The 16670-nt window shown below is 30.7% G+C and overlaps 1 protein-coding gene across 1 annotated transcript in view; it reads right to left on the minus strand.

Annotated features, from left to right (window-relative positions):
* Nucleotides 1–16670, minus strand: part of svr (Carboxypeptidase D svr) — a 125262-nt gene that overhangs the window by 83197 nt on the left and 25395 nt on the right. The window contains exons 3-6 of the mRNA XM_075363351.1: nucleotides 15724–15890; nucleotides 12335–12496; nucleotides 8441–8591; nucleotides 4015–4103 (exon numbers count right to left, since the gene is read on the minus strand). Coding sequence (XP_075219466.1) covers nucleotides 4015–4103; nucleotides 8441–8591; nucleotides 12335–12496; nucleotides 15724–15890 — 569 coding nt within the window. The remainder of the gene's footprint in view (nucleotides 1–4014; nucleotides 4104–8440; nucleotides 8592–12334; nucleotides 12497–15723; nucleotides 15891–16670) is intronic.

Raw genomic sequence — 16670 nt, forward strand, 5'->3', positions numbered from 1 at the left:
CCCCAAATAGTTTTAATGAAAATTTTACTTTCATTTAGAACCGTTTTCCAATCCAGTATTTATGAAACTATTTACACACCATGATAATGTGGTTAAAACAAATGGTTCAGTACAAAAAACAATTTTCTATCTTCCCTAGCAGCTGAAACAGCAATTTGTTAAGAACAGTCACCATATTTAAACAGACCACTGGAAGAATTGTTTTTAAAATACTTTAACACAAATTTCTTATGTAATCTTTTAACTGGTATTCAATAACACTGAAATCTCACTACTAGAAGTCACTCCATTGCACAATGGGAGACACCATGTAACTAATTTTCTATACATCCACAAGCTTCTTTAAAATAAAGTAATACTCAACAAAAACAGAAATAAAAATCTTTTAATTATTTTTACTACATAACAATTTCCTCCTCTATGAATCATGAGACCTTGCCGTTGGTGAGGGGGCTTGAGTGCTCAGGGATACAGAGTAGCTGGACCGAAGGTGCAACCATATCGGAGAGGTATCTGTTTAGAGCCAGACTAAGGAATGATTCCTGAAAGAGGGCAGCAGCTCTTTCAGTAATTGTTAGGGGCGTGAGTCAGGACGACTTAAACGGCCGTATCAACATCACTCAGTCCTCTGAGTACTGCGCAGCTGAAAGCAATGGAAAACTACAGCTGCTTTTTTTCCAAGAAAATGTGGCTCTCTGCATTTTCACATAGCAATAATGGAGGCGCCTTCCTTGGTAAAATATTCCGGAGGTAAAATAGTCCCCCGTTCGGATCTCCGGGTGGGGACTACTAAGGAAGGGGTCACCAGAAAATTAAAAAATAACATTCTACGAGTCGGAGCGTGGAATGTTAGAAGCTTAAAAAAGGTTGGTAGGCTAGAAAATTTAAAAAGGGAAATGGGTAGGACAAATGTGGATATAGTAGGAATTAGTGAGGTTCGGTGGGAAGAGGAAGGCGACTTTTGGTCAGGTGATTTTAGAGTAATTAACTCAGCGTCAAATAATGGGCAGGCAGGAGTAGGTTTCGTGATGAACAAGAAGATAGGGAGGAGAGTGGAGTATTTCAAAACGCATAGCGATAGAATCATTGTAATAAGGATAAAATCAAAACCTAAACCGACAACGATTGTTAACGTCTATATGCCTACAAGCGCCCATGATGATGATGAGGTAGAGTGTGTATACGAAGAGATTGATGAAGCAATTAAACACGTAAAAGGAGATGAAAATTTAATAATAGTTGGAGATTGGAATGCAAGCATTGGAGAAGGCAAGGAAGGAAATATAGTGGGTGAATACGGGCTGGGCAAAAGGAATGAAAGAGGGGACCGACTTATAGAGTTTTGCACGAAGTATAATTTAGTAATTGCCAACACCCAATTTAAAAATCATAACAGAAGAATATACACTTGGAAAAAACCAGACGATACTGCAAGGTATCAGATAGATTATATCATGGTTAAGCAAAGATTTAGAAATCAACTCGTTGACTGCAAAACTTACCCTGGAGCAGACATTGATAGCGACCATAATTTGGTGATAATGAAATGTAGATTGGGGTTTAAAAACCTGAAGAAAAGGTGTCAGATGAATCGGTGGAATTTAGAGAAGCTTGAGGAAGAGGAGGTAAAGAAGATTTTTGAGGAGGACATCGCAAGAGGTCTGAGTAAAAAAGATAAGGTAGAAAATGTAGAAGAAGAATGGGAGAATGTTAAAAAGGAAATTCTTAAATCAGCAGAAGCAAACTTAGGCGGAATAAAGAGAACTGGTAGAAAACCTTGGGTTTCAGACAATATATTGCAGCTGATGGATGAACGTAGAAAATATAAGAATGCTAGTGATGAAGAAAGTAAAAGGAACTATCGGCAATTAAGAAATGCTATAAACAGGATATGCAAACTGGTGAAAGAAGAGTGGATTAAAGAAAAGTGTTCAGAAGTGGAAAGAGAAATGAACATTGGTAAAATAGACTGAGCATACAGGAAAGTTAAGGAAAATTTTGGGGTACATAAATTAAAATGTAATAATGTGTTAAACAAAGATGGTACACCAATATATAATACGAAAGGTAAAGTCGATAGATGGGTGGAATATATTGAAGAGTTATACGGAGGAAATGATTAGAAAATGGTGTTATAGAGGAAGAAGAGGAAGTTGAAGAGGATGAAATGGGAGAAACAATACTGAGATCTGAATTTAAGAGAGCATTAAAAGATTTAAATGGCAGAAAGGCTCCTGGAATAGACGGAATACCTGTAGAATTACTGCGCAGTGCAGGTGAGGAAGCGATTGATAGATTATACAAACTGGTGTGTAATATTTATGAAAATGGGGAATTTCCATCAGACTTCAAAAAAAGTGTTATAGTTATGATACCAAAGAAAGCAGGGGCAGATAAATGTGAAGAATACAGAACAATTAGTTTAACTAGTCATGCATCAAAAATCTTAACTAGAATTTTATACAGAAGAATTGAGAGGAGAGTGGAAGAAGTGTTAGGAGAAGACCAATTTGGTTTCAGGAAAAGTATAGGGACAAGGGAAGCAATTTTAGGCCTCAGATTAATAGTAGAAGGAAGATTAAAGAAAAACAAACCAACATACTTGGCGTTTATAGACCTAGAAAAGGCTTTTGATAACGTAGACTGGAATAAAATGTTCAGCATTTTAAAAAAATTAGGGTTCAAATACAGAGATAGAAGAACAATTGCTAACATGTACAGGAACCAAACAGCAACAATAACAATTGAAGAACATAAGAAAGAAGCCCTAATAAGAAAGGGAGTCCGACAAGGATGTTCCCTATCTCCGTTACTTTTTAATCTTTACATGGAACTAGCAGTTAATGATGTTAAAGAACAATTTAGATTCGGAGTAACAGTACAAGGTGAAAAGATAAAGATGCTACGATTTGCTGATGATATAGTAATTCTAGCCGAGAGTAAAAAGGATTTAGAAGAAACAATGAACGACATAGATGAAGTCCTACGCAAAAACTATCGCATGAAAATAAACAAGAACAAAACAAAAGTAATGAAATGTAGTAGAAATAACAAAGATGGACCACTGAATGTGAAAATAGGAGGAGAAAAGATTATGGAGGTAGAAGAATTTTGTTATTTGGGAAGTAAAATTACTAAAAATGGACTAAGCAGGAGCGATATAAAATGCCGAATAGCACAAGCTAAACGAGCCTTCAGTAAGAAATATAATTTGTTTACATCAAAAATGAATTTAAATGTCAGGAAAAGATTTTTGAAAGTGTATGTTTGGAGTGTCGCTTTATATGGAAGTGAAACTTGGACAATCGGAGTATCTGAGAAGAAAAGATTAGAAGCTTTTGAAATGTGGTGCTATAGGAGAATGTTAAAAATCAGATGGGTGGATAAAGTGACAAATGAAGAGGTATTGCGGCAAATAGATGAAGAAAGTAGCATTTGGAAAAATATAGTTAAAAGAAGAGACAGACTTATAGGCCACATACTAAGGCATCCTGGAATAGTCGCTTTAATATTGGAAGGACAGGTAGAAGGGAAAAATTGTGTAGGCAGGCCACGTTTGGAGTATGTAAAACAAATTGTTGGGGATGTAGGATGTAGAGGGTATACTGAAATGAAACGACTAGCACTAGATAGGGAATCTTGGAGAGCTGCATCAAACCAGTCAAATGACTGAAGACAAAAAAAAAAAAAACATAACAATTGCAATATTTATGTTATGCAAAATATAAATTTGAAATTATCATATACAGATTAATAGATTCTCTCAAAAAATCTCTAACTTTTAAGCAAATGCATATCCTCTTTCTTGTGTTCTGATCTAAATACTCTTTAATGCCTACGAATTCTAAAAAGTCCCACCAAATTTTAGATCAAATTACCAGACTCTTAAAAATTCAAGGTCTCTAAATTTGAGAAAAATATATTTTTTTATTTTTTTAATCAGAATTACCTCTAAATCTAAAGTAATGTTAATAAATTCGTCTTTAATAAAGATTAGTATAATTTTCTAATTACCTTCAATAGTCTCAGGTAAAAGTGAAATATTCAGTTCTGTGTTTATGCTGTTATTCACTGTAACCTTATGCGATTCAGATTGATGATACCTGAAAGTAAAGAAATAAAAACTGAGTGCTACCTAAACACACCTATTAAAGAAACAGAAATGAGCATAAAAGTCTAACTGTTATAAATCATTGTCATACATCACATCCAACTCTGTTCAGGGTCAATGCTGTTTCTCTCAGATAATCACTTTTGACTAACATGGTAATTAGCTACAAAAACAAAAAATTCTAATGGTATGCAGTTAATGCACCCAGAGTTCTTAATTTTGGTGTTCTATGACAACCATTTCACTGAACATGGCTTTGGCTGTAAGAATTTTATCTAACTTCACATTCACAACCTTCAACTTCCTGGGTGATGCATTTTTAAAAATATTAACTCAATTTTTATATTAAACTTGGATTTTTATTTCATGTGTACACAATTACATCAAAAGCACAAGACGACAAAAAATAAACCTCAATAAGAATGAGAAATTCTTATATAATGACTAAAGTGTTGGCATTTTTTCATATCAATGAAAAAATTTTGAATTTCTAGCAAGTTCAGACCTGCATGCCTGCAAAGATCAACCGCATGCTAAACTCTCATATGAAATACATCTGCAACATCAGTAAAATGGTGTATTGAGAAAAAATATTGAAAAGAGGAGTTATTATTCTCATTAAAGATATACAAGATAGGTTCAAACAGTTCTCATAATTAACTGATTATTCAAAAACGCCTTGCATAAAAATGTTTTTGAGTATATTTTTCCTTCAAAGTAGTTTCCTTTGGTAGTATATGTTTGTTGTCTATAAAACTGTTAGAAACATTCCTGGAACCCATTCTGAGATACCATCTTCACTTCTTTTCCCTTTCAGAATATTTTTTAAGCAAGGAAACAAGCAAAAATAAGTTGGTATCAAATTAAGAGAGTACAGTGAATGCTCCAGAGTTGTTACATTTTGTCATGTCAAATATTTTTTGCAAGCATGGAGATCAATGTACCAGTGCATTGTCAAGCAAAAGAATAAAATTTTTGTTTCCCATTACCCAGGATGCTTCCTTCTTACTGGATTCTGTAAATAGTAGTGACGTGCACTTCCATGTTCACTATCTGCCTATCAAGAATAAATCTGTAATGAACAATACTCTGCAAACGTCCAAAATAACTTTTCCTTTGTCCTATCCAAATTAATTTTTTGTGTCCATGGAGATGATGTTGATTTCCAACTTGACGACTGGCATTTTTCCTGTGGATATGACCAAAAAAACAATGTCTACATGTTTAGTAATTTCCTCATTTGTCAAGATAGATGGGCCCCCCCAAGTGTCATCTTCAGTACTGTCAAGATCATAACTAAAAGGCTTATGCCAATCGTAAACCACTGTTTTCTTCATTGCCAATTTTCCATATGCTTGTCAAGAACAGCTAATTTTCAGACAATGATTTTTTAAGCAAAATGCAAAATTTGATATTACTGCACTGTTAATTGTTGAATTGCTAACATTTTTCATTGACATATACAATATAAAATAAGAAGCTTTAGAATTGTATAAAAAAAACAGGAAACATATGATGGCTATATTGTGATGCCATGAATACTACTAACACAAAATCCAAAAATTTTCTTATTATTATTTTAAACTGTATGAGGCAATTTCAGGAAATTTTTGGACCTACCATGTATGTGTATATAAATATAAACAACACCTATTATTTTACCAAGGCTATTAAGTAATAAATTGAAATATTTAATACAAAAATCTTATTCCAATTTTCCACTCAGTAGCTCTTATTCGTTAAGTCACTCATAGAAGAATAATGGTAACATCAGTTTAATATTCATATAAGGTTCAGTCCAATCACTGGGTTATATTGAAAGTAGCTAAAATCTTACCATGAATCTGAAAAGATTAGTTGGGCAGAGAGAATGAAGAATGATAAGGTATTAAAGAGTTAGTCAAGAGAGAAACATAACAGAGACTAATTGAAAAAAGGAAAGGAACTAGATAAGAAAAGCCTGCGTTCTACAGTATGCTTTAGTAGGAATTGTTAAAGATAAAGAATGTATAGAGGGTAATATAAAGATGAAGAGAAGGTATAGAAGTATGAGCAGGGTAACAAAAGACTGAGTGATTATACTTTTATTTGTCACACACCTTGAAAAAAAACTTTGGCAATCAAATAACAAATATATTGAAATATGTTTAAAAATCACCAAAAATATAAAATTACAAGAAATCATAATACAGCAAAGCATTGTTGAATGAGAGAAAAATAAAACAAAAGAAAAGATCAAAATTAAAAAATATATATACTGGAAAGGAGGGAGAAAAATCTCAATTTTAGTTAGACAACATACTTTTAAAAACATCAATAAATGATAAAAAAAGTGAATTCCAAAAACATGGAGATGAAACTGCAAAGGATGAATCATTTAACAAGTATAAACCTGGGAGCAAAACTCATAAGAGCAAGTAGTTTGAATAAATCATTGACATAAGCAAAAATTTTGGTACCAGTAACTGAGACTCTTGTTCAAAACTAGCTTGTTAACAAACAAAGTTATAAAATACTATCTTTAGCACCAAATAAATATTACTTTTTTAGTGCTAAATGTAGTTTTGAGAATGGAAGTACTCAAAAACACGTCAACTACAAATGTTAAAATGACAATGCTGGGTAGGACAAAATAACACTCAAATAAATTATGAATATAATATGTGGAAATATGAATATTGTGAAAATTACAAAACACCTCCTTTACTCCTGCAGTTTCAGTCATGTTAAAAGCTCAAAATATAGTATAACACATCACTTCAAAAAAATATACTTCAAGATTTATACTTGAGTATCACATTAAGCATAAAAATACAGCAGAGAGAAAGAGGAACATTGAGAACTACTAAACAGAAACCTACCTAAACAATGAAATACTACATGATATTCTGCAAAATGACTGTTTGAAAGTAACTAACAGGTGGTCATCAAAAAGTCATGTAATCCAGAATTTGAAATTTACCTCTTGACAGCAGATATGAAGAGATGTCATACACAACGCTTAACTTTTTTATTAACAAGGAAATGTTACTTTAGATTAACAGTCAGCCATAATACTTGTTTTTGTGTTTTTAATAGGTAGATGTTTTAAATAAGTATTTCATTACAGTGAATTATTTATTTTTGAAAACTTCTGCAAACAAATTCATGCAGACAGATGCAAGAATATTTCATGATAGATTTCCTAACTTATATAATTTAAGTAAACTTAAATAAGTTAGGTTAGAATAAGTAGGGTATAAAACTTGTACTTGAATGTTTAAGTAAAAATTGCGGGATAGAAGGCAATATGTGCTCTGGTCATTTTCAGTGCTAACAATTAAGTTATTAATAATACAAAAACTGACTTCTGTAGTCTTCTGAAAAAAATTCCTGCATGTACTATATTTTCAGGTCGGAATTGTTAAGCTAAACAGACTGATCGCTGCAAGTTGTTTCAATCATTTATTAAAAGTAAGTAAACAATATAATGCTTATTACAGTTATGAAGTGTGATTACATCTAAGACACTATATTAATGCACAGAGTAATAAAATTTGGAAAATATAAATCCATAAACATTTCAAGAATCACCTTTATATAGAAAAAATTGGCATTTGTTGTACCATTTTTCAAAAACAAATTAAACAGTTTAAAAACTTTTTTTATAATACTGTACAAAAACATTTTTACAGATATTATAACTAAATTTAGAACTACATATAACAGGTACTGTTGCCTACAAGACTGTGCTACACCACAAGTAGCTGCAGAAACCATAAATTGTCTAATTATTATTAAGGGATTATGATCTTCCACATCATAACCCGTTTTTCTGGATGGTTTTGAAATATACTGTATTTTATGTATAATAGTATAATTAAATACTAATAATAATTATATTAAATAGTAATATATGTATAATAGTAATCATTGTCATACCAGTGAAAATGTGAAGAACAACATAAAAAATAAAATTGAAAAAATAAGTATGAGTACAATAAGAAAGATAGATAGGTATAATGTAGAAAGAAATGTATAAATATGATAAAAATAAGTTTTGTCATGAGAAAGGAGGTAGAAGTTTTCAATAATTTATTTTAAAATTCTACTCTGAAAATATTTTAAAATATGTTTTAAAATTAAATTAAATATATATCTTATTGCTTATTTTTAATTACTAATTTTATTTAATATATTTTAGGTTGTATGGCTCTTTATAACGAACTGATATTTTGCCCAATATTCTTCATTCTTTAACAACCGGCAAGTGTAATCTTTTTCCAATCCAATATTTTCTTACAAATAACAAAAATTTGAAAAGGCTACAAATTAGTAAATAATACAAACCCTGGTGCTTCAGCATGTATTGAATATTTTCCTGGAACGAGAAGTCTCCAGTACTCTCCTCTAGATGTAGTTGATACTGTTTTGTTTATATTTTCTACATATATTTTTGCACCCTGTATTGGTTTTCCTGTAATCTGATCTTTCACAACACCTGAAAATTTAAAGAATATAAATTGTAATGCATACACACTTTTCATTTATTTATTTATTATTTTTTTAAAAAAACTGTTGAAATTCATCATTCTAATTTGTCAACTACAATTACTGTTCAAAGCCACTCAGTTAATCAAAAGAGAAAAAACACTATATTTTATTCTTTTTTTTTATGACCCTATTTAAAAGTTACCTGCTGTTGTTCTGTCTCTCTAGCTTTATTTTCTGAATCTACTTTTTGACATAAGAATGGAAAATAATTATCATCATGAATAATCTATTTTTTAACTTTTAACGTAATTTTTAAATGAATTTTGTTATTCTTAAAATTTTAAAAAATATTTATTCTGTATATTGTAAACATAATTACTGTCTAGTTTACTACAATTTTAATCTGTATCATTTCATTACTCAAAATACATCATTATATGTACATGTATATGCTCTGAGCATAGTATTGAAACAAATATTTTATGATGCCAAAGATAAAGCTGAAGTTCTATGGACACTGCCATTATTATATATTGATTTACTAAAACCGTTATTAGTTATTAAAGTACAACTATTATTAACTTTCACAGTTAAATATAACAAAAATTTACTTTCCTTTTATTATCAATTTTAGCTATTAATTATTAGAATGTGTTATTTTAAGATTTTTATTTGTTAAATTACAGAATATTCATTACTCATGTTATAAATGACTATCATAAAAAGATAATCAGCATAACGTGTTCACAAAAGAAGACATGTTATACCATCTGTATATTATGATACTTATAAAAATTGTATAATTAAATTTACAACATGATAGTTTATAATGGCATACTTATTATAGTAATGTCATATCAGAATGCTTTTTTTTCTGAAAATTCAGGAACAATTAACAAGCATTAAGGAGCATTCCAAGCATTAAGGTTAACAAGTATTAACAAACAATTTTTTTACATATCTTATATCTCTGTATTAGTAGTAATTAACATGTTTAATTTAATAATATTAATCTTTCACGATTACAATTACAAACAATTTCAAATGAAAACCAATGCTTTTATTCTGAGTGCTTCTTATGATCTATTGAAGTTATTTAAAAAATTGTGTAATAGTCCTCTAGTTCCCCTAGTATCATTCACATACCTCTTTCTCCAAACAGTACTGCAGTTGACAGAAATCTACTATCCTTTTATACGTGCTCACACACACCAATACATGCTTTAAAATTTAATGAAGGGTACATACAAAGTATTAATATTTCCCTGATAAAACCTAGAAATTAATTGGCAATTTACTGAAATAAGCTTTCATGATATGTAGATGTAGACTAACAAAATAATGAACAGTGAACTACAAAAAATAAATTACTATAAGATACTCAACTGTAAACTCCTCATTATTATTCTCATTGTTTTGTTAAGGTGCTCACTATCAAATACAAAGCATCTCCCCCTCGGCTTTCAAACACAGATTTTCAAAAATGTTAACAATCTTGTTTGCTTCATTATTATAACTTATGCTATCAATTAACATACCACATTCACAAACATTGATGTTATTAACCCTGTTTATACACAATTATTGTTTCTTTTAAAAAACCTCCTTATTTTAAGAAATATCAGTCTTGTCTTTAATAAATAGAGAAGAAAGAGTATATCTTCATATAAATAAGAACATGTGAAGAGAATCATAAAGAAATATAATCGGTATGGTACAGTACAGTATATTTGTAAAACACAGCATAAAAGTTAAGTATAAAGATTATTTTTATAGACATCTTGTCTCATTTGTTCAGTGTCCATTATTTGGATTATTTCACCATGAAACCCTATTTCAAGGCTGCCTGTGATAAAAAAACTGTCTGTTGTTTAGAATTTTCGTTAATAAAATTTTCACTGTATATCTATAATGGTAAGTGTACTATCACAAATCTAATCAATAACAATCAAAAATTTATTTAAAAAGAAATTAATTATGATACAGTGAAGGCAAATGGAAAAAGTAATGATTTACTGATAAGTAAAGATAAACAAAAAATATACGACGCACTCATTTTTCATAGATAACTTCTTCATAACACAATCACCATAACACTATGAATGGGAAATACAATTATACGATGGGAAATACAACTAAAGGATATATGATGAAATAAGGGTCATATCTGGGCTTCTTAGTGGCCATGCAATCTGCCCTCCTCTTTCAAACTACCTGTTTTGAAAAACCGAATGTTTAATCCAGCACAGACATAGTTGCTGTTGTGCGGCAAAGCACCAACTAACAGATAGAAAATTAATTTTTTTCTTCAATCTGTGAAAAGACAAATTTTGAGCATATCACAGAAAATATCCCCATTAATTACACTTTCTACAAAAATGAACAAGCCCACACATGGTCATTCATCAGTCTGCACCAAACATTGAAGTGTTTTACTGATTTTTTATTGTTTTACTGAAGAGTCACGGTGATATTCAATAATTTCATGCAGTGGCTCTGATCCCAAATCCTGCAATTGTATCAATTTACTGACCCACTAATGTGGAATGTCGCCTGATCTGAATACATGACATTTTTCACGTAGTGCTCATTTTCATCAATGTCCAAACTCTAATCTTTTCACTTTGTCACTGGGTTTGATTTTATGTAAAGGTTACATCTTCTATGCACATAGTCTAAGCCTCTTATGCACCACTTTGTACACTGTAGAATTAGGTATTCCTAAATCTAAACTGGACCTTGCTAACGAATTTTTCTGAATACACGTAAAGATGCTCGGATCTCTTCCACATTCAATTCTGATATGGACAGCCTGCTGAGTGACTTTTTCTTTAAGACACTGCTTGTTTCCTTACCTGAATAAACTACTGGAGTATTATTTTATTTGTTGGGACAGTACTACCATATTCACACTGGCAATTAAACTGAACTATAATAACCAACCTTGTTTTGATAAACAGAATCACCACTGAGCTTTCTGCTGTGGTGTCATCATAACTAAGAGTGAGACTGCCAACCAGATATGCAGTGAAGGTCACACAATGGTGCCAATTGCCATGTATATTTTCAATGAAAAACTTAATAATATAACGAATATGGATATGAAAATCGGAAGCTTTTAACTGATTCCATTACTTCATTACGATTCTTTGGAACCAAGAGTTTTTTTTTTATGAACACCCCGTACAAAGCATACAGAATGACTAACAAAATGACATACAAAATTATTTAATGGAAATGAGTAAGAAAATGTGGGCTACGTATACCCAGAAAGATTAGTTTATTATTATTACCCTTTTTTATTCAAATATTCTAAAAATCTTCACTTTTCAAAACTCACACTAAAGGATATTAACAATACACAACTAAATTAGTAAAATAAATAGTTTAACAGATTGAATTCTAGCAGCAGAATATAATTATTAGAAAAAAAATCATAGCTGCAGAGGATTCAATTCATTTAACAACAGTGAATGAGATGGTAAACACACCTCTCAAAATTTGTAACACCTATTTTAATTATGTTTTTCATTTAATCTCTACAACACATTTCTGTGAAAGTGCTAAAAATAGAGGAAAAAATAAAGCAGTAAGCAGAAAAATTAATTTTATTAATCAATAGAAATTTAGTAAAAGTAAAGTAAATGAAAAGAGAGAATCCATAAATATTTTACAAAACAGTTTTAATCAATTAAAGAAATAAAGAAACCATTAAAAAATTAATGTATAAACAATAAAATAAAAACATACCTTTTATACCCCAATGAACAGATTCTATGAATGACAACAGTGATTCTTTATTCAAATGCCACTCATCAACTAACTGTTTAGCGTTTGGATATTTGCAACAACTTAATTCCAAAGTTATCTCAAAACAGTTAGAATAAACATAATTGAAATCCTGCATACCACCTGTTCAAGAAGAAAGTACAAAACCACATGTAATCTATATCCTCAGGTAATTATCCTATTTTAATTCAATATGATCATTTAACCATTTTACAAAAATGCAATAATTAAAATTTAAAACATATATTCTAAATTCAGAGAATTAGTTTTTCTCCAGCAACTTATAAAAAAATGGGCTTGGTCAATTGCATCCACCGCTACCTGACACCCTTTTTCAAACCAATAAGATCAACACCAACCACCCCACCTGCTTCCTGTTGTATTTATACCTTTTTCGGGATTTAATCCTCATTTAGTTATTGTTAGTAAGAGTTGTCAAATTGTGTATAGTGAGTAGCAAGTACAGCGCATCGATCTTGGAAGTTATGAAAAGTGAGAAGAGTAAATCAATGTTCGTAGTTGATGGATATAAATTCAGATTCGACAAACATCTGATGGATGGAATTCAGCAGTGGAAATACACCACAAAGACTTTTAAGTGTTACTTAAAAATTGATCTGGATATAAAATTACAAAATTTACAACACTCATGCATGTTTGGAAGAAAATATAATTAACAGACAAAATATAGTAAATTCTGTGAAAAGAAAAGCAGCTGAAGATATTTCATGTAAACTATCAAAACTCTTACAGACAAAATTGATAAATAATCAAGATGTAAAAAACATTAACAGGGGATGTTGAGTTAATGAAGTGAGTAATTAGGCAGCCCAGAGAATCGATTCATCCAAGTATTCTAAAATGTCATTGTGCAACTCATCGCGCTCTGCAAGAAATGGAAACTGTCACTAATACCAGGGAAGACTTCCTCATGTTAAACAACACAGAAAAAGGATTTATTTTCTCAAGAATGAAAAACTTAAAAATTCCTTGTGAAACACTAAAACTCTATGTTGATGATATATTTAAAAGTTGCCCAAAATTCTTCAAACAGATATTCACAATATGTGGATATGTACGTACCACAGTTTTTTTCTATTACTGGACAAGGACTCCTGCACCTATACCAAAATATCAAAGTCAATTGTCACGAAGTGCAACTAGCATAATTTGTCCCTTGATCCTGAGGAAATGTTTATAGACTTCGAATTTGAAGTACATGGTTCTGCAAAAGTTGCTTGGCCTTCAGTGAGGATGAAATATTATCGTTTTGATCTACGGCAAAGCTGGTGGAAAAATATTCAAGCTCTTGGTTTGTCTTCTGAATATAAATCGAACACGGAATCCAGCCTTTTTTAAAATTACTTTTTGGCTTATTCTTCCTAAGTCCCAACTACATAAACAACTGTTTCACAGATGACCTAATGACATTACAACCAGAAATAAAAGAAGTGTTACTTAATACTTCTTTTATTTGTCGAATATGTAATTTGTGAAGAATATTCACAGACAAAATTATTATAAGTGGCTACACAAACAGCAGCAAAAGAATACAATACACAGAAATAAAAAAAGATCACTAATAAGTGTGAAATATGTTTTTTCTTTTCACTGGGATATTAAAACCACAACTGATTAGAGGAAGATACAACAGTAACTATAATTACTATTATATTATGATAAATTTTTCAGAATTGCAAAGTATAACTTCCTAAGAGGGAAAGAGCTGACCGACTAAAATTTCCTATGAGGGACGCAATTGACCGGGTTTTTTGAGGCAGATGCAACTAACCAGCGTCCAAAAAAAATCTTGAACTTTAAAATACAATTTTCTCATATTAAGAGTAGTCAAATGGCTTTTTTAATGTAATGAAATTCCTCAAAATGAATTTCGAATATAATTATAAGGATGGAAAGGACAAAAAAATGAACGGGTCAGAGATAAAGTGATGGAAAACTTACAAAAGAAAATGGGGATCAAGGATGACATGAAAAGAGGAATGCCAAGAAAATTGGGGAAGGGAGTAACATGAAATAAAAATTCTCAGAAGGTGGTGGATAGATGGTTAAGGGAGTGTAAGAGTGTATATAGAAGGGGGAAAAGAATGGAAAGAGGTTGTAAAACAGAAATGCTGCAGGATAGAGAGAGGTGTAAAACTTATCTTTCAAACTGCTAGGCCAGCAGCTGTTTACAAAAAGATGATAATCATGCACTTCTTATTGTAAAACACTATAAAATAAATACAAAATTACTCACTAACTGTACACTAAACAGTAAACAAGTAAAGCTCTTCAAGGCTCAACTTTGAAAATTTTAGGCTCTGGGCAACTGGAAGTGTGATATAGTTCATTCAAAATAAAGCAAGTATTAAATCAGAGAACATTCTTAACATCTGTAATTTAACTCCAGTACTTCACCTACCAAATGATGCCACAGTAAAAATAAGTAACTTAAAAGTAGGGATGGTGACAATGACTAACTGATCATTACAGTAACAGCAGGTTCTGTAATAAATTTACATGTGAACATGAGACAAAGAGCAATATCTTCAGTTTGATTTCATAATCTAATAGAATTAAAGCAATTACATTTTAGTTAGTACTAATTACTACTAAACCTTCCCTCTGAAATAAAGAATAGTGGATTTTAAATCAAGGAGTGTGGTAGAATTTTACCAGCTAAACATTTAAATACGATACAGTCCAGAAGTTTTTAACTGCAACCAGATGATCTAAACTCTTAAAAAGAGGGTAGGAATAAACAATACAGCAGATGAAGAGCTGAAATTAAAAAAAAGCCTTGTCAGGATCAGAGTAATCATCAAACACAAGTACACAGTTATTTCCTTTAACATTTCTGTGTTTTTCTGGCAAAAGTTTTGTCTACCTGTTACAAATTTTATGATTTGTGACAAATTGTACCATTTAGCAAAATAAAAGTAAAGTGAATTAAATCCTGTATATTAAATAACTGAACCGAAAATAGTAAACATCACACAATAAATTGACTATATCTTAGAAACTTCAAGACAAAAATCTATTATACGAGGAGTATATAAAATCACGATTGTATTGCTTATATTACCAAAAAGCATACATATTGATTGATTTATTCAATAAAATTATCAATGTATTAGTCACTCTGACTGCTTATTCTCATGCACCAGATCAAGCTGATTATAACTAACAGCAGCTAATCATTTTATCATAATCTTCCAAAAATTCTCACAATTTATTATCTTGCTTTCATCGTAAAAATCCTGACTCACCAATAAAGGATTTAGTACAAGAATAAAATAAGTTATAAAGAAATTCTCATCCAATTAATACAACAAATACAATGTTTTTACCTGTAACCTCATACCACCTAGCTCCATTTGTAATGCCACCCTCAAATTTTTCAACAGGACAACCATCACCTTTATGCATGGTTCTGTGATTAGATGAGTAGACTGTAGCTAACGCTTTAAAGACATCATCATCTGGTGATCTACTTTCATTAGAACTATGGTTAGAACTAAAAAAAAAATAAAAAATGAACAAAAAAATAAGAATAAATCTGAAAAACGTTAACTTGTTTAATAACATCTACTAATAGCACATTTGATTCTTCTGGCTTTTTTTTTTCACGAATGTGCAGTGCCGGATTTACCTTGGACAAGGCCCCAAGCAAATCGATATTTTTGAGGCCCCCCTCCCACCACGATAAACTTTTTGTCTTCTCTCTCCTTTTTCTTAATAAAAGAAAGATGAAATAAATATTTATTTTATTTACAGTTTTATGTACAGTACATTTACAGTTTCTTCCTACTTTTTTCTGCTGCAAAATTTGTTAATTTTAATTTTATTTTTCAAATTTTTTTACTTTGAGGCCCCTGTCAAAGTGAAGCCTCAAGCAGCTGCTTGTTTTGCTTTATGATAAATCCGTCACTGCAAATGTGCATGAAAATCAAGCATCAGTTTGGTTCAATTCAATTTTCATCATAAGTTTAATAGGTTCCATAAAAACTGATATAAAGGTGTAAATAAAAACTATTTAAATTAGTTATATAATTTGAAGCTACATTTTCCCAATTTCAGTTTAAAAATCCAAAATTCATAATCTAATGTAATTTTCTCAAACCAATAACAATCTAGAAAAACAATGAATAAATGAGTCTTTTTTGCAGGACCTTTTAACTATTGGACGAATGACAAACTGTACATTTTTAGAGCTTATATCCAAAGCACTGATTTTTATGAACCTTGCAATCTAGTTAATTTTATCAGCAGTTAGACCTCAACCTCAGTATCACTG

This window comes from Lycorma delicatula, chromosome 4, assembly GCF_047948215.1.
Source record: "Lycorma delicatula isolate Av1 chromosome 4, ASM4794821v1, whole genome shotgun sequence".
Lineage (NCBI taxonomy): Eukaryota > Metazoa > Arthropoda > Insecta > Hemiptera > Fulgoridae > Lycorma > Lycorma delicatula.